This window comes from Monodelphis domestica, chromosome 2 (assembly GCF_027887165.1).
Source record: "Monodelphis domestica isolate mMonDom1 chromosome 2, mMonDom1.pri, whole genome shotgun sequence".
Classification (NCBI taxonomy): Eukaryota; Metazoa; Chordata; class Mammalia; order Didelphimorphia; family Didelphidae; genus Monodelphis; species Monodelphis domestica.
In genome coordinates, this window is record NC_077228.1 from 203,224,540 (window position 1) to 203,247,688 (window position 23,149).

Here is a 23,149-nt window from a genome sequence, read left to right on the forward strand (position 1 = left end):
CTCTTGGTCCTTGAAATACTTAAATTTATCACAGGACCCATACTTAAAGCCTCAGAAGCACCCCAAAACTTGCCAGAGCTTTAAGTCCAAATCTGGACTTAAGGGACCCAGGGCCAACACCATGTCATGAAAAAGTATTAGAGAAGTACTTTTGTGAAGTATCCATCAAAAACACCAGACTTCTTTCAATCACCAGCCCAGCTCAAGTTCCATCTCAACTAGGTTTCTCCATCCTCTGAACATGTACAGATGATATTTTCTATGTGTTCCATTATTTTAGCTCATAATATATTTGTATTAAAATTTGTCTACATGTCTCATCTCCTTGATGCAATCTAAGTTGGTTTTTTGTTTGGTTTGGGGGACAAGGGGAGGGTGTTTAAGGGAAAAAAAGCTGCCTCTCTACTTTCTTCCAGAAAGTACAATAATAGAACACATAATAATCCCATGAGACTTATTAGGAGAAAAAAATGTTCTTTGGTGAGAAAGAAGGACTAAGAGTGAGAAGGTAGGTAAAATTCTTTCCTTTTTTTAAAAGATCCATGGTTGAACAATAATCAGTGTCGATTTCCCTGAGGGACTTAGAACCCATTTTCCTGTCTCACCTTTTCTGATTACAACTTTACTATTTCAAAAAGAAAAGTTGTAAATGATTACTTTTACCTCTGGCTAGCCCTCTCTGGAAGCCTAATCTCTTTCTTTAGAAAATTATGCACTGAACCCCACCACAGGAGTATCTACAATCTTTTGGAAGGCAGATTTTACCTTGGTCACCAATTCTAATGTCAATATAACCCTAGCAAAGGCATTTCCTAGGTTCAATCATATGCCTTTCTTCCCAAACAATTCCTAACATGTCCTCAATGAAAATGAAGAAAAACTGGTTGGTCCATACTCTCCTAAAAGGCTTAAAAGGAAAAGGTTTCCAGAAATATCTCTAATTTTGCTTCTCCTAGCTAAATTTTCCTCTTGCCCATTTCTCTCTTTTACTGGATTTTCCGGCCTTCCCATCAACCTTTTCCTGTTTCTATTATGGAATTCAAACTGGAGGCTCCAAGCTCTTAATAAAAAACTTAATAGCAACTATACTTGGGAGACAATTTCTTGGTTCTTATGAGACATAGCTATGACACAAGCTATACTTGTGTGTATATACACAGTAAACTTGTGAAATGCTCTCAATCACTTTTTCCTTATAATCAGGTATTATGCACTGCATATCCAGAAAGATTCTGGGGAGGATGGGGGAAGGGAGGGTACTCATCCTTGTTAAATCACATCCCCTTCACTCCAATCCAATCCCCTCCCTATCCCATGGCACACGCAAACCCACTGAGACATAGCTGATGGTTAAAAAATTTGGGTTTTATTGTTTTTGCTAAACAATACTAAAAAAAATTATTTTTGAAGGCAGGGCTTGAATTATTTAGTTTTGATCCATTTATTTAAAAAAAAGGGGAGAGGGGAGGGAAGAGATCATGGCCAAAAAAAAAATTTTTTTTTTTACCTAATTTCATCCCCAGACTCTAGCCAGTTTCATGGGTGTTATCTATAACCCATCCAGTGCCTGATGGAAAAACACGACAGTACACTACCCAGTTATCATTGCCCTGTGGCACATGAGGAAGGGTATGATAGTTAATTCTCAGCAATTAACCATAGCCTACCACACTGGTAGGCTAAATTTCAGAAACACATAGGTTTTTTGACTATATGCTGAGCAAAAACTGTCATCAGCTAGTAAAGGGAAAGAGAGAGGGAGTCTAGAGATTACTCAAAATTTGCCTAGACAAGAAAATTTGGGAGCAAAGTCAGGAAGAGAAAAACCAGAAGGGTAAGGATAATCTAAGGTGGAATTTGATAGGGACAAGAGGCTATTCTCCCAGGTCACTTGGAAGAAAGAGCTTGTCATTCAAGCAGGAGATGAAATATGCCATGCAAGATGAACCTTGCAGAGGACAAGAGAATGAACAGTTGTATCTCCAGTCTACCAGGGAATGTTGAGATTATTTCTAGTTACATGAAGTGAAGGGAGAAAATCCTAAAGTTTTAGGACACACGAGAAATTCCAGCCCAAGGAAGCAACTAGAAAACACTTAAAAACGTAAGATACTGTGAATCCTCCTCCCTGACACCCTGCATTCCATCTACACACACCTGACTCTCCAAAGGCTGGCAAGAGATTCTGGGACTAAGCCAAGTTGGTCGCTTTGCTATGGAGGGGCTTCTTGGGGGGTGGGAGGTTAAGGGGGGAGGGCGCCTGAAAGTGGGTCGGGCCATGATCTAATATAGAGACCTGCAAGAAGCAGAAAATATTTAGAGAACATTTTAATATATATTTTCATATATATATTTAAAGATAAGAAAAATAAAACTAATTCAAGCCATGCCCTGTGCAAAAAAAAAAAATTAAAGTGAGGCACCTATTTGCTGTTCTGGCCTCAACACAAATATCACAGTCAGCTTGTTATTTTTATTTCAGAACGGAAGATGTCAAAGGTTCTCCCATTTGCTCAGAAGGCAATTATAACCACTTATAAAAACTGAATGGCAGGGAAGAGAGTAGGAGAAGAAAGTCAAGGGAGAACGGACAGAAAGGGAAGGGTACAGAATATTTTCAAAAATAAAATTAACAAGATGACTGTTCCAGGAGGAGAAAAAAGAAAAAAAACATGGTAGACAAAACAAGTCTGTTAGTCAAGTAATGATTCAACTTTTAAATTATTCTCTCGTTCTTTTGTTGTTTTTTTTTTTGTTCAAGTCTAAGGTTTGGAATTGTTAGCCCTTCATTAAAAAGAGCTAACGGGAAATAAAGGAATTCCCTCCCCTCCCCCGGCCTGCCTCCGATGAAGACGCCAATGTCGCCTCCCTCCTCTGTTGGATGTTGAAAGAGTCCCCCAAGTGTGCGGGGTGTGGGGACTCAGGATGACAGAGCGGCCTCCTTCTGTGTCTGCTGTGCTTGTGAACGCTGCATTACCTTTTGGCTTTCCACATCTCTAAAATGTTTCTCAACCTGCAAGAAACCAGCAATAAGGAAGGGGATGGAAAGAGGCAACACCTCCCACAGATTCAGTTTCAATACTGTTGCTGCCCATACTTGACTGGTCAGCAACTGTTTAATCAGATGGATTAATTCCTGCCTCCCTTTAACCCAAAAGGTGAGCAGGAAAGAGGGAAAACATTCAGTGCAATTCCAGTATGCAGCTGCATGGAGAAGAACTTGAACCTATAAGCTACTGAAATGAGTGGAGACCATCTCCCAAATGGGAGATACATGCTCTCATTGCCACCACACACTACCATAGATACTCAAGAGTTAGCAGTTCTAGAGTTCTCAAGAGTTGCATTTCTATCCAGTTTTTTTATATCCAACTTGATTCATTTCCCTCCTGCAGTTTCTCTAAGGAGGGGCAGGAGTTCTTTACGAAAAGCATAACCACAGTCAGAGAAGTTGGATGGGCTTGTCCTAGGTCACATGACAAGCCACCAATACAGCAATGTCTAAAGCCAATTCAGGTCTTCTCAATATTCTCTACCCACCCCCACACCAAAGTAACAGTGTCAATTCAGGAAGCAAAAGAACATGACTTAGAACAATGCTGACTGTTCAAGTTCAATTTAACAGACATTTATTATGCAGGTGACTCTGTGCAAGGCTCTGTGTTAGGCACTGACAGATACAGACTTATTTCCAGTGGATTCTAAATAGCACAGAAGATGACAGGTAGACAAACCATTAGACTACAGACTAGTTAAGTAATACATAAGTACAGAGGAGAGGTACAAAGTGCTATGAGACATCTAAGGAGGAAAAAGATCACTTTCATTTGAAAATGGGACATGAAGGGTGATTTGGAAGAGGGTAGGGAGGACATATCCAGGAAACAGTAGCCCAATTTGAATTCTGTAGAGCATTTTTAAGAATACTAATAAAAGATGAAGCAAGCAAGTCTTGAATGGCAGGCTAAGCAGTTTGGGCTTCATTCAACTGGCAATAGGAAGCCACTGAAAATTTTTGAGAAAGTAATCAACTAGGTATTAGGAAAATTACTTTGGCAAAAGTACTCAGGATATAGTAGGAGGCAGGGAGAAGGGGAAATCAGTTAAAGGCTAATGCCTTTATGCAGTAGTATTTGGGAGAGATATTCTAATGTCAAAGAGGAACAACTAATACTGACCATCTCGGACAGAGAGGACAGAGCCAGATACTTTTGTCTGAGTCCAAAAGGGCTAACAGCCTTTCTCAATCAGCAAGCATATGTGCAAGGAACTGTGCTAAGCCCTAGAAATACTTGGATACAATGAAAAAGCAAAACATGGATCCTGACCTCAAATTCCAGTGAGGGAGACAACATGCAAATAACTACATACATACAAGATAGGTACAGTATAAATGAAAAGACCAGGAAAGGCCTCTTGTAGAGGGTGGGATTTCATCCAAATCCTAAAGGAGGCCAGGAATGACAGAGGGAAGTAAAGGTTCCAGTTAAAAAGGTACAGAGGTAGGGGCAGAGAGGTGGCTCAATGGATTGAAAGTCAGGCCTGGAGACAGGAAGTGTTGGGTTCCAATATGGCCTCAGACACTTCCTAGCTGTGTGATCCTGGCCAAGTTACTTAACCCCCATTGCCTGGCTTGTACCACTCTTCTGCCTTGGAATCAATATACAGTATTGATTCTAAGACAGAAGAGGTAAAAAAAATGGTACAGGAGTCAAGAAATAAAAAGAGTATTGTGTGTGAGCAACAGCAATCAGATTATAGTACAGTTCTGCTATAACTTGACATATGTGCTCCCAAAAAGCAGTGTGCTATGCAAAAACAAACAAACAAAAAAAAAAAACAACCCACAGAGCTTATAGGGAAAATAGGTTTAGGGATTCAATGCCCAAAAACTTTTATCAGTGATCTGTAATAAAAGAGAAACCTCAATAAAAATAGTAACATAGCTTTATATCATATTAAATAGTTAAGAAAATACAAAAATACTACAATAGTGATAGTGATCTCCAGCTATCTTTGACCTCTAGCTGCTAAGTGGTCTATTCCAAAGAGGTGAAGAACAATGACCCAAAGGCCACATAGCAAATGATTGGGAAAGGTTGAGGACCAGCCTTCTTTCAGTGCACAGTTCCTAGTATACCAGAAGATATACAATAAATGTTATTTTGCCTTAAAAAAGAACTGATGCTTATTTGGGGAAGTGGGCATTGGAAGGCTTGAGGTTTGTGAGTATGAATTGGTGCCGTTTTCTTTCCTCTTAAAGTAAACTCAAATCTGAGTTATGTTCAAAATGCTCCCTAATACATCCATCATGTTGGAACAAACTCACACCTTCAAAACAAGCATTATAATAGAACTGACTATAACTGGATCATAGAGTAGGTAGAAAGAAATAAGATGTAAAAAGAGACTAGAAACCTAGGAAGAAATCAAATTCTGAAGGGCTTTAAAAGCCAAATCACAGATTTTACATTTGATCCTGGAGGGACCAGGGAGATGCTAGAGTCACATTTGCTCTTTAGGAAAATCACTGACAGATAAATGGAGCATAGACTAGAGTAGTCTTGCAGCAGGGAGACCAAATGGAAGACTATGGCAATTGACCTGGCCTGAGGTGCTAGAGATCCACCCAAGGGTGGTAGCTGCAAGAACAGGAGAAAGGGAAAAATATGCAAGGAATATTGTACAGGTAGAAACACCACCACCTGGTAACAAAATCCATGTGTAGGGAGTGAGTGTGCAAGTGTGCAAGATGACACTGAGGGTGCTAGCTTGGTAACTTTGTTTAATTCCTCCCTTTTCTTCAAGGCCTACTCAACAAGTTTCCCTGACTTCCCCAGCTGGTCATAATCTACTATGGCTGAATTCCTATAGCACTTCATTCACACCCCTAATTACATATAGGACATAATCATGTCCTACATTACAATTATTTGTGTACATATCTGATGTCCCCTACTAAAGACAGTGAAATAAGGATCTTTCTTCTGCATCTCCACACAGCAGCTAGCACAGAGCATTGCACACAGCAGCCACTAAACACAGAATGAAAAAATGAATGGATGAAGAGAGGTTTCACGACAGATGGTCTGATCCCAGTTCCACACAACAGTGGATACCATAGAGGCAGTTAAGGAGCAAAGAATCCTCTTCGCCACACAGGTTCTCCCTGCACCCCTTAAGAACTGTTGCCCTGGATGTTTATAAATAATCAGTGGCATCGAAAGTAAAAGGCATAACAAGAAGTTGGTGGTAAGCAGCAGGACGTGCTGGAAAACATGCAAAAGCAGCAGAAGATATTTCACTACATGATTCTGCCATGAAATAGGAAGATGTGAGGAATCATCCTCTGCCCAGGGCTGCGTTCCTCGTACTTACTATTTTTCGTACGTGGCTCAGTGCACTCCCTTCTTTGCCTTTACAGTTTTCCACTTGATAGGGAGGTGCAATAACAACTTCTTCCATTACTACAATGTTTTTTTCTTGCCATTTACAGTCCTTAATGCTGGGAGAGGGAGAAGAGAAAAGGTGAAATCCCACTTCGTTGTCTCAAGCATACCACATTCTCTACTCCCAAGGACAGCACCCTAAAGGAATGGGCCCAAGAGATGCCAGAGTACCAGCTACAAACATGTAAAGAAACGGATAGCTATGGAACACTTGCTCATCACCATATATTAAGATTCCTTTTAGAAGGGGATATGCACTTAAAATGAACCAAGGTAACACCAAACAAACAAAAGTGAGGCTCAGGGGAGCCACTCTACAGTCTGAGTGACGTGAAGAGTGTTAGAAAATTGTGTTCCCCAGAGAGACTCACTTGCCTGATGGTTGTAGACTCAGAATTCCAAACCAAGCTCAGGTTCAAACAAAAGCTAGACTTGAGCTGCTGGATCCAACTTAGAAGTCCAGGGAGTCCTGGAGGGAGACAATTTCCTCTCATAGCAAAAGAGCTATAACTCATACCTTGATAAACTAAAACTAGTTTGGCCATCTGCCCTATGACCTGGCTCCTCTTATGTATCAGATGGCTGGACAATGCACCAGGTTACACCAAGAATCCTAACAGAGGCTCCTTCACATACCTGTAAATGCTCAGATTCTTAAAGCTTGGTCTCATGATAACAGTGATGCCAGCTGCCATCTGTGAGTTCAAGCCCTGGCATTTAAAAGGGGCAGGTGAAGACAGCATGAAAGGAAAAAGGAATGATATCTTTCATCTTTTCAACAGCCAGAGGACCCAGTTGAATGTCAAATGACTTGTGCTATGGCAAAAGGTCTTACTGGAGTAGTAACAAGGGTATTCGCTTTGATGGAGCTGTTACAGGAAAATCTGTATATTCTTCTACTCCCTGTGCTCATCACAAAAGAGGAGTAATAATGAGAGGGATATTGTGATTTTAACAAAAGAAAACCAAGAGCTTCTTTTATTCTTTTGGGGAAAGGTACCATAGAGATATAAAAGAAAACCTGAGATCCCCAGAGTCCTAACTTGTGGGTCAATGTCCTTTAAGACTAGGACTACCTATAAGACTGCAAACAGATGGTATGGCTAAGCATTTGACAGTGAATGACCACCTTTGGGAAAGAAGAAATAGAAAAGACAACCAGTCTCCACCCACTCCCTTCCTGCAATTACTTACGTCTTATGAATGGTCTGGAAAAGCTGTTGTCCCTCCAGAGAGACACCAGCACTAATTGCATAGGCCTGGCTCAGCTTCTCCTCTTTCTCTGTTCGAGCTTTGCTGGCAAGCTAAAAGATAGAAAGAGAAAATTTAAGGCATTTGGTTCCACTCTTCCCACCAGACAAGTAACATGCTGAAAAAAGTAATAACTAGGTTAAAGAAAGGCTAAGAAAGATAGGCTTGCATGGATTCTATTTTCTCAACAAAGAAAGCCTAAGCAAGCAACCTTACAAAGAAGAAAAAACAAAACAAAACAAAAAACCTTCATGCTTAAGCCAGAAATATTAGTTGCTTTTCAATTTTAATCTTCAAAGTTGTGGTGTAACAACATAGTAACCTTGAGATGTAAAGATTGGGGCCTATGAAGTCCCTTTCTGGCCAGTTCTGTAAATTACATTCACATGAAAAAGCCTAAACCATTACTTCCCATTTACACTTTTAAACACTGGGTTTTAAGACAAACAAAAATCTTTCAATGGTAAAATAAATGGTTGGATTCTCCTATTTCTGTACCCTGTCTGCCCTCTGGTGGAACAGAAACTGGAAAAGAAACAATACATAGTACAGATAGTGACCTATTGGGACAGTTCTATTTATATGTATCCATATTTTCAATCCAACAATAGCTTTCCCTCAACACCCAAAAAGATTTTTTGGTTCCACATCCATACTATCAATCAATGTAATAACAGTTCTCAATGGTGTAAAAATTCACTTTTATCTGTCAAAACAGACCTGGAAAGTCAGTCTACCAAGAAAAGGAATATGATTTTAAAAACAAATGATTTTAGATTATTTCTGGTTTTGCATTATTTCTAACACTACTCCCATCCATTTTTATAAAGCACTTAGCACAATGCCTGGCCCAAATTAGGCACTTAATAAATGCTTCTTTCCTCATATTACAGCAACAGTTAACTCTACTGATACTAGTGACTATTAATATTGTTAAGCCTACTAAGCACACAAAGATTATTCCTTCTCATCTCCAGAACATCAAATTCTTAAATCCAGAGAAGGCTGAATCTGCATTGTGCACATGGTACTTCAAAGATTAGCATCTCCAAGTATCAGAAGGTACAACTGGGAATACAATCTCATTTTTGCAGTCTTTCTTCAAAAGTACAACTCTGGCACAATCATAGATGAGTCAAAAGGAAGGAAAAAAATAAACCAAAATATATAATTCTTCATAGAGAAGTCAAAGTTTTCTGATGGTAATACGTTAAGGCTGTCTGACAGAGGAGATTCTTGAAGAAATCGGTCATCTTCAGGTTTCAAGGCACTAAATACACTACCCCACTGCCTCCAATCTGAGTTTCAAAAGACATGTATTACAATCCAGAGCACAGAAAGAATTTCTGCCAAAAAAAAAAACTAAGTTACTCCTTGCCTTGTCAATTTGGGTACACAGAGACATTCCAATTTGAAGGAAATAGATGAAGAAGAAAAAAAGAGGACAAATTCTCAAGTCTTTTCACATAGTACCTAAAACAACTAACTGGACACTCAAAGCCTTGGAAATACTGTATATATCACATCAAGTCCTCTTGTGCTATTTCTGACCATTGGAAAGAAACTTTAAAGAAACAAGCATTCAAGGCTGATATCACTCCACAGATCCTTGGCAAAAAACAGCCACAAGAGAGGCTCCTGGCCTCTGAAACAGTTTCTATGGAAGAGCTGCTGGTGGCATATTTTAAGTAGCAGCAGTCAGTCTTTAGTCGCTAAGACAACTCTTCAGAGAGGGGGAGATACATTCTGCTGGACTTTGTAACTAACCTCCTTGGAGCCAGAAGACTTCAGTAAGGGGAAAAATAAAAGGGCTGCAAAGCTCCAGAGTACAGCTCCCTAATGAGACCCCAGCACAGCCAGAAAAAAAGGGAAGGGGTGGGTGGGGAGGGAAACAGTTGTGCAGATGTCTGCCACATTAGCAGTCTTTCATTTTCAACAGTCCAAACTTCCTTCAAAAATGTTTACTGCAGGAAAACAAAATCACCCAATATTGGACCAGATGAAAGCTGTTTCTGACAAGATTATGCTGACTATATCATTTGAATGTTCCAACTAAAATGTATATAGTCTAAAGAGACCATTTAACAGCTTGAAAACACTAGAACCCAGCCTATTCAGAAACAAGCAAATTTAAGAATGCTTACCCCCCAAAAAAATCTAATAATAAACTGTCAGTTTAGTCTAAAGAAGCAAAGGCTAGGGGTAAGACAGTCTTCAAATATAAGAAAGGATGGGAGGCAGCTGGGTAGCTCAGTGGATTGAGAGCTAGGCCTAGAGACAGGAGGTCCTGGGTTCAAATCTGGACTCAGACACTTCCCAGTTGTATGACCCTGGGCAAGTCACTTGACCCCCATTGCCTAGCCCTTACCATTCTTCTGCCTCCAAGCCAATACACAGTATTGATTCCAAGACAGAAGGTAAGGGTTTAAAAAGAAAAGAAGGATGTTTTGGGGGGTGAAGGGGAGTGGCACAATGATCTGCTTTTCTATTTCTACCAGGGAATGGATAAAATAAATTTAAATCTCAGAAGGTAGTTAGACATTGAGAATAGCATTCTGACAAACTAGCTATATAGCCATATCTCCAGAGACTTTTAAAGAAAAAAGCAAATATTTGTGAGAGTTTAAGCAAAGCCCTATCTGGAAGCAGAGGACTAAACTAAATAATCTTGCTATTTTTTTCTAGTCCTGGGATTTGAATGCAGCCCAAATATTGGTGGATAATGGGGTCCATGGAAGAACCACTAGAAAACACCTCAATAAAAACTAAGTATTTGTGCTAATTTTTGTTTTCCATTCCCTATTCTCTTACAGACTGCCCCACCCATTTTCAATCTCTCCTTATCTGCTGCTGCCTACAAATATATTCAAAAAATCTTCACTAGGCTTTCTAATCTCCTCAGTCTATTGCCTGGTAACTCTACTGTCTTTCAAATCTAAAATTCCTAGAGGTCTCACATCCTATGACTCAGTCCTCAATTCTTTTGCTACCAACTTCAGCACTCAACTGAAAACCTGCAGCTGTCTGCCACAAGAGCAGGCAGAATCAAAGTAACTTAACTAATGATTTAACTCTCCAACCTCTGTTTGTCTAATCTGAAGGTCTTTTGTCAGTCCTCCTTATTCTTCTTGACCTTTCTACAGCATCTCACATTACTGATAACATACTCCTGGATATTCTCTTTCTTAGTTCTCTCCTACCTGTCTGACTCTCTCCTCTCTCTGACATCAGTGGTTCCCATGTGTTTAATTATCATCTCTATGTAGATCTGATCAGATCTACATATCCAGCCCTAGTCTTTCCCCTGAGCTCTAATCTATCATCAAATGGAGATCCCATGGGTGGCATTATCTTCCCTCATAAATTCACTCATTCCAATTGTCCTATTTCTGCTAAGGGTACCATCAACTTTCCAGTCAGCCAAGTTCACGTCAGAATTTTCCTCAACTCCTAACTCACCCTCATTTGATCCATACATATCCTCTAAGTTGTCAAATCTTGTCATTTCTATGTCCACGATATCTTTTACATTTCCTCTCTCTTCATTCTCTTGCTTGCTATTCCTCCACCACACAACAGAGAGAGAGAGAGAGAGACTATTTCATTTTTTTCTTTGAATGTACACACATAGCATAAAGCCGGGCATATAGCTGTATTCATTCAATGCTTATTAACGAACTTATTACTTCTGGGACAGCACATGTATCACCAAAAAACTTCACTGGCTTTCAAGATATCTGGACTTATTCTAATTCTGACTTCTTCCTATTAATTAATCCTCCTAACAATAGCACAAAGATAACAAATATTAAGAAATGGAAAAAACTGTTGGAGACTATCTACTCTGACTTCATTTTAGAAAAGAAACAGAGATGTATAATTCAACATCAATTCCAATAACTATTTATCACCCAAATAATAGTTAAAATGTAAAGAAATTTTTTTTCACGTTTCTGCAGATCAGTCCTCTTTCTGATCCACAGCTCAACTGTAGGTGGGCACTCAAAATCACACCAAGGGGAAACAGGAGGTTCAGATCTGTTCATTCAGAAACCTCTAGCGGTCTGTTCAATAGTTAATTTTGGTGGAAATCTGAAAAACACAACCTGATACTAGCAACCTCTTCCTTATTAAGTGTAAGACTTTGAAAAGAACTACCAAACTTCCTGTTTCCCTTCTCCAAGATAAATGAAAGCAAATTTCTAGTATCTAGGTTTCACTACTAGTAACCAAAGGACAAGGAAAATCTCCATAAAGAAAAAAAATCTAGGCCACGGTCCTCAAGAGTAAGGCTGTACCTTTTATGTAGTGTGTTCTTGAATACCATAAAAAATGACAAGAGATTTTTAAAAACTATGGACATGTGTGAAATGATAAAGAACTACAAGGAAAATTTTATTCAGTGACTATAACAACATAAATGAAAACAAAGTTGAAAGACATAATTCCTCTGATTACTGCAATGACCAACTGGGACTCCAGAAAACTGATTACTAATTGTGCTTCCCATCTTTTGGCAGAGAAGATGCAAAATAATAGATTATCAGACAGCCAATACATTAATGTTTGGTGTGACAATACTTATATATTACAAGAGAAGACTTTTAGGAGGAGATGGAAAAGTGATAGTGATAGAAAAGAATATCAATGAAACTTAAAACATTCAAAGAGAAAAGACAGTCCAGAAGGGGACTGGAGAATATTGGTATTCTCACATTAAATTTAATATATACTTTTAAAAACCAAGTTGTGTACAAAAGATTCATAGTTTCACATACAATCCTCTATTTGTTCTTTGTGTATGTAAGTATTAGTGTTTGTTGATGTATGTTAAGGTCATAACTAGAAAGAAAATCAATATTAAAAATAAGTTGTGCCTAAGTTGCTTCTGCAAGTCAATTCCATTATAAAGCAAATAGCAGAAGCAACTTATCACTGCCTAATTGTATCCATAAATTCAGGATTTTCCTAGGTTGAAATGCACCCATATGATTCCCAGTTCACAAGCTTAACTCAACAAGATATTGTCAAACTGACTGGAAGAAGGGAAAAAATTGCCCTTGGGAGTTACAGGATTTATTTACAAGCTTAGTAGGGCAAAACTTCACACAGAATACATCATAAGATCACAGTTACAAAGCGAAAAGGGACCTTAGGGGATGATCTACACCACCTTCATGTTGGAGAGAAGGAAAATAGAGGCCCAAAGGAGGTTAAATAACTTGAGAAAGGTCACATAGTATCAAATCTGGGATTTGAACCCTGATCATAGATAGATAAGATCTAGAGCTAGATGAGACCGGAGAGGCACTCTAGCATAGAACTGAGTAAACTCTGACTCCAGATCTGATGTACTTTCTATCATTCCACATGCATCAGGATTTTATTTACAATACTCGGCATCTCTGTCAATGCCAACTTTCTGGCTTATGTCAATTCCTAAATAGCAACCACATAAAATGTACTAGCAATTTCAGAGAATGAGCACTGTGGGCCCAGGCAACTAGAGAAATGTTAAATAAAATGTTTGCTACTGGTAGACTCACAGCTTAATTGCAGTTACTCCCTAGACACTGGGAATTGAGTTTAACCTGCAGTTTCCTTTCATTTTGCAAGCATCCCTAGGAAACCATTTAAGAATCTTCTTCCTTTTCTGCTAACCAATCTTCCTTTTTTTGTTGTCATTTTATATAGTATCCCAGTGTGAGCCAAGAAAGGGCAAGATACTTGATACACCAAAGCATTTTAATATAAAGATTCTTAATCACACTCAAAGCCCTATAAAACTAGTAGATAGTGGCAATTAGGTAGCACAGCAGATAGAGCAGCACCAGGCTCGCAATCAGGAGGACATGGGTTCAAATCTGGCCTGAGACAGTTCCTAGCTGGGTCCCTGGGCAAGTCACTTAAGCCTACTTGCCTAGTCCTTGCCATTCAGTCTTAAGAATTGTAGCTAAGGCAAAGTAAAGATTAAAAAAAAAAAAACCTAGCAGATGAACTTATAAGTATCAGATACACATTTCTGATTCCACTCAAATAACGAAAAAACAATAAAATACATCCCTGTAGCAAGTTGTTTTGGAAGATGGTGATTAATTGATGACCAAATTATTTCACTACCAGAAGTAATGGGAAGGTGAAGAAGGGGGTCATCCAAAAGGAAACCTGGTGAATGTGATTTCCTCACCCATAGAACAGTTCAGCTCCTTTAATATTATTCTGGGCCTTGCAATCATCTGTCCTCAGATAAAAGCAGTAGGAATTACTTCAATTTTCTAAAAACTGCTATAACCACCACCACCACCCAAAAAAAACCTTAGGATGACTAAAGGGAGTGACAGGACAATTACTAAATATGACCTGTTGTTTCAATTCTGGGATGAGCTCCAAGTCTATAACATGCAAGCTCTCAAGGGATTCTTTCCATAGATATGAAAATCTCACAACTTTTTCAGACATTAAACCCTCTGGTTTCATGCAGGTTGGCATTATAGCTACTTGTTATGGCTCTGCTTTTATTTTTTTCTACAAAATTCCTTTCTGAATGTAATTTTTAAATGCCATTTTCAGTCATCTTTCTACATGCTTTTTTGCATGTCTACCAATCTTATAAACTGAGCATATAACTTACCTTTTAGTTTTAAATAATGCAACCTGTCTGAGCAGAAAGGTGGTTTTTTTGTTCTTACTGAAAACTCTACTAGCAACTTTGAAAAAAGGGGGAAAAAATTTTTTTGCCACTGTTAGTTAACATTTAGGATTTTCTTCCCCTTTCCATGCCTCAGCTTCATCCATAAAGAGGGGAATGCACAGAAATGTTGTGAGGGTAGCAAATAATATACTATGGGGAAAGGTATTCATTTAACCAAAATATTTCCTAATGATCACAGACTGGAAAGGGCCCAAGCATTAAACTGTGATGCATCATAGAAATCTATGTTGGGCTATAGACATTTAAAGGTTGTAAAGTTCTTGACATCTCATTTGGCCCTACACACACAACACTGGGAGTTAAATGTTACTGTCATGCCCGTTTTACAGAGGAAGTAACAAAAGGCTCAGTGACATGTCCAGAGCCTTCAACTATGTGTCTGGGTTGGGATCTGAACCTATGTCTTAAAGTCTAGCCCAATATACACTAACCATATGGTCTCTCAGGAAACTAGAGTCTATAAAAAATTATTTTATCCCTAAAAACTACGTCCATGAAAAAGTTCTTTTCATATCGAACACATGAGTAAAAAAGGTGTTTTGACTGTGTAGCCTATTGCCCAAAAGGGCATTATAATCAATCCAAATGCAAATTTTGATCATGCTTATTATAAAATAAATGATCCCTAACCTCTAGGAGCTTACATTCTGCTGAGCGGAGAGATAACTTGTAAACATGTAAGTGTACACATGATCATTTGAAGAAGGAATAAGTTGTTTAACCTCAAGAAAAGCAGGGACTCCAAGAGATAAAAAGAGACGTGAAATTCCAGAAATGAAGGACAGACTATAAAAGCAGAGAGGGAAAAGAGAGACAAGAATCAATCAATAAGCATTATTAAGTACCTACTATGTGCCAGGTCCTATATATAACAAATGAAACTCTCCTTGCCCTCAAGGACAAATAGGAGAAAATAATATGCATCCATATAAGCATATACAATTTTTTTTGAGGGGGGACCAGACCTGTAATAAGTAGAGGGGTGTTCTGGTAAAAACTTTCATATACCAATGTAGAACAGAAACTTCTCTACAATTTAGCCTCAGAGTTGCCTAGAACATTGGAGGTTAAGTGATATGCCCAGTTCCTCAGCTAGGATGTATCTGTTGGAGAACCCAGATCTTCCTAACTTGGCTTCCATCTACTATGCCATTAAACCTAACAAAATATATACAAAGAAAATACGAAATCGAAAGGGGTTAGAATCTGAAGAGACCAGGAAAAGCTTCAAGGAGAGAGTACCCTAGCAGGGTCTGAACTAAGCTTTTAATGAAGGGAGGTAGCTATTCTAAATAGAAAAGAGAAGTACATTCCAGGTACAGGGGATAGACAGTTGCAAAGGTATGCAAATGGCGTAGTACTGCTGCACCCCACTCCCCCTTCCCAAAGCCCAGGGACATTTTTTTGCATGCCCTGCCCCTCTGCCCAGCCAAATCAAGCATTTCCTCCATTCTCTGGGGAAATGGGGTGGGGGTGGGCTCACGGGCAACTTGAAGTTGCAATTTGGGCTCATGAACTTGAAAACTTTTGCCAACACTGGTTTAGGGCTTCATATACAACTATCTTTTTTGTTCTTTATATACTAAAGTAATTGTTGATTAATTTTATAATTATTAACAAATGCACAAGGAGATAATGAAGGTTTATAAGCAAGGAAATTATATAGTTGGATTCATGTTTTATAAAATGAGATTATTTTGACAGCTGTATAGAGAATGGTGTGAAGGATAGATTAGAGAGAGAAGAGACTAGAAGTCAGGAAAGTTGGATCAGGAAGTTACTGCCATAATGCAGTAGAGAGGGGAAAAGGGCTTGAACTAAGGAGCTGGTCATTTAAGTGACCATTTAGGTGTCAGGAAATCTGGCTTGAGGATTAGCTCCATCACTAATCAGAATATTTTAAACAAGACACAACTTCCCTAGGCCTTGTTTCTCCATCTATATAATAGGATCTCACTCACCTCTTCTTAGCCTCCCAGGAATGCTATGAAGAGAATATGCAAACATGAGTGCTTTGGGCATGAAAGATGCTTTATAATTTCAGGGTACATAATCATCACCTCCCCCAACTAAAAAACAATCTTCAGGTTTCCTACATGATAAGTATATCTAAACACTATCATATCCATAACGCAATAAACAATCAAATCCAAGATATAATCAGCCAGGCCACAAACATTTTATAAAAAAGTTGCTTTTTCACATAGCTTAAAAGAAAAACTCTATGTTATAATTAGCTTTAAAAGCTTTGATTAGTGGTTAACACATAACTGTGCTGTCAAATAAAAAGCTTTTGTACCTGATGTTTACAACATCTCATCTCTGCTTGAATTTATGAACCTGCTGTATGCAAGGGTCATTTCTTATTTCATCTACCACTGAAATCAAGGATTGCTCTGAAATCAATCATGTGACCTGCAAGAGTGAAAACTAGGCTGGCGACCAAGTTGAAATTTGACTGTAAATCAACAAGCCATTAATGCTAAATCACACAAAAAGATCACAGGGTGGCTCTGGCAATTAAGGGGAATATACAAATGATTCACTCTGGACTTTTGGTCAAGATATTCAGTTTTCTTCCTGTAACAATTATAGCGAGAGCCCTAAAGGAGAAACCAAATAATCTTATGTTAGTACCATCCAAAGGTATTAAAAATAAGCATGAAAATGATCAGGATTTGAGGGTATGGTAAGAGAGCCCATCAATCATTCAAGAGGTGATTTATATCCAATGAAGCACATAGTTAAAGGCCTCAAGAAGTGCTAGCTGTGTGTATAGCTCTAAAGACACACTCAGTCATCTGCTTAAGAGTCAGGAAGAATAGCATCTCTGAATTATGGACACAGCCCAACTACCTATAATATTTAATTCCCACAACTTTGAAGAACTAAAAGAAAAGAAGGGAAAAGGGAAAAACATGGACAGTTTCTGCCAACCCTAAAAAAAAAAAAAAACAGGCAGACCAGAGCACTTAAATAGTGGATAAAGAGCTAAGCCTGGAGATGGAAGGTCCTGGGTTCAAAATGTGGCCTCAGACATTTATCTGCATGACACTAGGCAAGCAAGTCACTTAACCCCAACTGCCTAGCCCTTATCACTCTTCTACCTTGGAACCAATACTTAGTATCAATTCTAAGACAGGATGAGTTTTTTAAAAAAAAGACAAGACCTTAAAATTCTTCTAATTCAAAAACATCAAGTGACTGAACTGAGTGAGTAGACTTATTAGTGACTAAAACCAGTCTTCTGGCTTCTGGTCCAGTCTTCTTTCCATCATACCACATGGTAACTTTTATTTTAATTTTTAATCCCCAGATTCTCCAGGCCAGAAATAAGCTTTTACTCCACAAACAATTTTTCAAGTCTTTATCTTGGCCAGACTTATGGAGAACCCAGAATTAAAATTTTATCACAGCACATTTTTCCATCCATCTGGCCCTTATCCCATGGAGAATAATAATCAGGTTAAAACTTAGCTCCTCTGCATGTGCTATGTTTATGTATGCTTCTATCAATGGAGATAGGAAGATGGAACAGCCCAATATAGTGGGGGAAAATACTAGACCAGGAGCAAAAGGACCTGGGTTCAAATCCCAGCTGTGCTCCTTTATTGCATATTTGACCTTGAGTTTACCATTCAGTCTCAATTTTCTCATCTATAAAATGAGGAGACTGAACTAAAGGGTACCAAAAGTCCCTTCTACCTCTAACTATTTGATCCAATGACTTTACAATCAAGACTCTAAGGTCTTCCACTATCTAATGAGCTAATGGACCAATATACCAGTGTACAGGTTAGGCTGATTACTATCAATATGACAACTGACATCTTTTATGGAGCATTTTACTTATTTCATTTGATCCCTACTACAATCCTTTGAAATAGTCCTCAGGCATTATTATTCCCATTTTATAGATGAGATAAAACTGAAGCTTAGAGGCTAAGCAACTTGCCTTTGATTTCACAATTAGTAAATATGAAAGATATGATTTGAAACCAAATTTTCAAATCACTCCCTCCTTCTTGTGTCTCCTTCACAAAGATTGAAATGCTTCTCAAAGTGTGGTACAGGGAACCCTAGAGGTCCCCAAAATCCTTTCGGGAGGTCTGAGAGTCAAAACTATTTTCATAAAAATACTAAGACACTTTAATCTTTAATGTAATAAGTATCAATATGACCTACATAAAAACTCCTTGGATAGGTCTTCAATCCTTTTTAAGAGTGTAATGGGGTCCTGAGTCCAAAAAGTTTCAGAACCAACACCCTAGAAGATCGTTCACCTTGGGGACTCTAACTTCCTTTTTTTGTCTCTCCCAGACCACTATTTCAGGACAGCTCCAACCACCATGCTTCATTTCATTCTCTCCTCCCCAATCATCTCCTCCATGTTATCACCAACTGTCTAGCTGGATGACTTCCAGATGAATACAACCTTTCTCTCTTTCTATCCACCCCACTCCAGATTCCCTTCCTCACTCTCACCAATTTTCAGTCCTGGAATTACAATCATTATCAAACTAACTGCTAGAGATCCTGAATAAAATGGGTCCTTCTATTGGGAACTAGTGGTACAGTGGATAGAGCACAAAGTCTAAGGTAAAAAAAAAGGACCTGGGTTCTTCACACTTCTAACTGTGTGACCCTGGGCAAATCACTTAACCCCATTTACTTAGCCTTTGCCCTTCTGTCTGTTGTTACTAAGACAGAAAGTAAGGGTTTATAAATAATGGCACCACTCACCATCCCTATACCTTTTGGACCAGTTTTTCTCCCTAGCTATCACTTCTTTATGTGCATTGTCTCCACCACTAAAATGTAAACTTCTAGAGGGCAAAATCTGTCTTTACTTTTTTATTTGTGTCCTTTGCACTGGCTCCTAAAAGTTACTTAATACTTCATTTCTGACTCCAAATCTGGTATCTTATCCACTAACTTTTTAGTAGGAATGAATTTAATTCAAACTAATTTCTATTTGTTTAGTAAAAATGTCACTATAGATCTCATTCAGATATGAATTTCTCCCTCTATCTTCCCCCTCCAAATATACCCATACCCAATACATGGTGAGTGTACCATTTTCAAAACATGTAGTGACAGCCCCTGGGGAGGGGTGGCCAAAATAGGATGGGACACTTATGTGCCTCATATTGGCTCCACTGAAATTGACTTTAAATGATATACAATATCTATCAAAATGTAATAGCTAGAAAAACCTCAACCCTCAGGAACACATTCCAATCTATAAACATCAAAAAATGAACTGAAATTATTTTGAATCTTCCATCTGTCTAAATTTTGAAAGTGGCAAAACTCAAACATAAACCAAAACCAACTTCTTTCCTAAGTGTGACCAAGTATCACAATCAGATAGTCACAGATATTAGCTCCTTTCAAAAATACAATTTCTTTCACCTTTTCTTCTTAATGTTACCATATACTCCCTTGTCAACTCCAGATGCCATCTTTCATTTATTAAGAGATAGTCAATTGCATTCTTTGCATTGCCTCCCCATCTGAGTGGACTTATGCAATGGAATGACCAGAGGGAACTAAAAGGAACTGAATCAATCAATTGCTTATTGGCAGCCCTCTTAAAATCGATGATAAATAAGACTGAAACCTTTGCTTAAACTAAATTTTAGATTATCTATGGATTTTGGTTCCTCCTCTCACAAATAATCCAACTTTATATATCCCTTTCTATTCTTTCAGAAGTGTTCTCTAACTCAGAAAAGTTAAAGTCAAGTTTATGGTCAAGCCCTGTTCCAAATATATAGAATGTGCTCATCTAAATAGATGAATGCATATTAAAATGGGAGGGCTTACTGAGATAATCTCTAAGGTTGTTTTTAGTTCTGACATTCAAGGAATCGGTATCATTCTACCTTTCCAGGTTTATTACACATTACTCCCCTCAAATGCTTTTAAGTCTGACCACATTGGACTTCACACAAAATGCTGTATCGCCTACACTATGTCTTTGCAGTCTCCATTACTTGAAGGCTCTCTTTTCTTACCTCCACCTTTTTTAATCTCCGGCCTCTTTCAAAGCTCAGTTCAAATTCCTATATGCAGTCTTTTTTATACACCCTCAGTTGTTATGCCTCTCCCCTCACATTAGCTTGTATTGCATTTACTTTGTATATACTTATCTATATACATGTTGCTTTTTCAGTAAACCTGAAGCCCTATGACCAAAGTTCATTTCATTTAATATCTTTGTATCCAAAAAGCCTGGTGCTTAAAAAATGTTTTCTGACTGGTTCTTCTCTTTTTCAGGGATTAGAGGACATAATTATTCCTTTTTTAAAATAGTTTAATCTAATATCTAGCAAATACTCACTAATATATCAATACACAAATAACATGATCCAGCAATTTTTAAGCTATTTTGGTATTCAATAAGATTGTGATGAACTGGGGGCAGCTGGGTAGCTCAGTGTGTTGAGAGCTAGCCCTAGAGACGGGAGGTCCTGGGTTCAGATCTGACCTCGGACACTTCCCAGCTGTGTGACCCTGGGCAGGTCACTTGACCCCCATTGCCTGGCCCTTGCCACTCTTCTGCCTTGGAGCCAATACACAGTATTGACTCCAAGACGGAAGGTAAGGGTTTTATTAAAAAAAAAAAAAGATTGTGATGAATTTGCCAACATTGTCATGATACTGACAATTGACCATATAATACTTGATTCAATATGAGACCCAGGGTAGTAAGGGTAATGACATTCAAAGAAATAGCCTCTCTTACCTAAGATCTGGGAAAAGTGCTGGCATCAATATTCCTCCTTCCCCTATGAAATATTAATTAATAATACACATGTAGCTCAGGGCAAACATATTGAACAGTCCTGTACTTGAGTCTTTCCCCCTTCACCTAGAAACTGTTATTAGGTTTTGTAACAATTTATTTTATTTACCGGACTAGACTATAAACTCCCTGCCAAGGAAAAAGGACTTGTCCTATATCATCTACCAAAAAGCTTGTATGCCTTGGAACATGCTCAATCACTTCCTTAATAACATGAAAAGACATGGATTGAATCAATTTACATGACCTAGAGCCAAAAGACCTATAGACAATCTTTATTTCTTTACCATGGAATATCAATAGTCAACTCCAATGAAAGTGAAATTATCGGGGGCAGCTGGGTGGCTCAGTGGATTGAGTCAGGCCTAGAGACAGGAGGTCCTAGGTTCAAATCTGGCCTCAGCCACTTCCTAGCTGTGTGACCCTGGGCAAGTCACTTGACCCCCATTGCCTAGCCCTTACCACTCTTCTGCCTTGGAGCCAATACATAGTATTGACTCCAAGAAGGAAGGTAAGGGTTAAAAAAAAAAGTGAAATTATCACCATCTCCTCACTGATTTTAAGATTAAAAATAGCTCATTCATGGCCTCAAGTGGTGGATAAGCTTTCTTCTGAGTCAATTCTTGATTATATGCACTAATGGAGCTGAACACTAGGCTAGGATATTATAAAACCTAAGATCCAAATAATTTAGGATTGGATTTAAAATGTCTTCATATTTTCATCATTTCCCCTTCCCATGAATGGAAATAGATGGACATTACCTCCTGAAGTAATATACAACACTAGCCTAGAGACCTAAATCATTCCTAAAAAGTTGCAGGTAATACTTTCTCTAAGGGTAGAAGCTGTTAAATGTTTCTCATTTTAAAATGCCTTTTTCTCCATTTCCTGATGGTCTAGAATGAACAAAAATCTTGTTTATGGCAACAAAGGGTTTAATTAAGCAGAACAGTTACAACGCCAACAAGATCAGCCAAAATGGACCTATCTTCCACTGGTAGAAAAGGCTGAAAACTACAAGAAGGAGTTGGGGAGGGGAGGGAAATATGATTCTTGTAACCAAGGAATAATGTTCTAAATTGACTAATAAAATTTCCAAATAAAATATAAAGGCTGAAATGCCAAGATATACTATGCCAACATCTTTTCTCATAGGCACCTTAAAGCATCTAAACATTCCCTTGAACACATTCCTGTTCTGTCTACACACCAAAGACCCCAAGTTCAAAAACCACAAATAAGGTTAACTTCATTACTATTCTAGATGCTTGCAAAACCCCAGCTGCTGTCTCTCCAATTCTAATTCAAATAAAGGAAAAATACAAAAGTATCTTAAAAGGTACTCCCTAGCTGGCTGCTAGGGAGAGGAAATCCAAAATAACTTCCTCCCAAACACATCTGCACATGACAATGTGAAGAGCTAATAAATGAATCCCAGAGATCCTTCCAAGCTCATAGAACAATGATTTTCAGCTAGCTACCAGAGCTGTATGGGCTTTATGGGGTTACTCATATCCTTCTCCTCTACTACTCTGGGGAGGAGGAAGTAAAATGTGAAAAGTCTAAAATGTGATTAGCAGAATCTACAGGGACACCAACAATCTGCAAACCTGCATAATAATTGGCCCCTGCATAACAGATATGTGTTTTATTTATAACTTTGAGAAAGGCAACTTCCCCTGATGCCACACATTCCCTATGGTCTACTTGAGAACATCCCTCTTTTAAGTGCTAGGACTTTTCCTCTAATACACATTGCAGGTGTAGAAAATATCTCTTCAAAACTCCTTAAATGACCACAGAAATCATGAAGGTATTCTCTCAATTAAAAGATCTGAATCAGAACTGTCTTACTCAGGTATGTCAAATGTCATAAACTGTGTAGGTATAAAAGCGATAGCCCATAGTCACCCTAAATTGTTA

General features: G+C 38.4%; 1 protein-coding gene across 2 annotated transcripts in view; it reads right to left on the reverse strand.

The window, feature by feature from the left end:
- LSM12 (LSM12 homolog) overlaps nt 1-23,149 on the reverse strand; it is a 42,902-nt gene that overhangs the window by 12,019 nt on the left and 7,734 nt on the right. Inside the window, exons 3-5 of one of the 2 annotated variants that reach the window (XM_001367901.4) lie at nt 7,644-7,753; nt 6,379-6,505; nt 1,345-3,013 (exon numbers count right to left, since the gene is read on the reverse strand). In XM_001367901.4, coding sequence (XP_001367938.1) covers nt 2,921-3,013; nt 6,379-6,505; nt 7,644-7,753 — 330 coding nt within the window. In that variant the 3' untranslated portion in view covers nt 1,345-2,920. Of the gene's footprint in view, nt 1-1,344; nt 3,014-6,378; nt 6,506-7,643; nt 7,754-23,149 lie in introns of those variants that run through there. The other variant, XM_007482405.3, reaches the window with a different exon arrangement.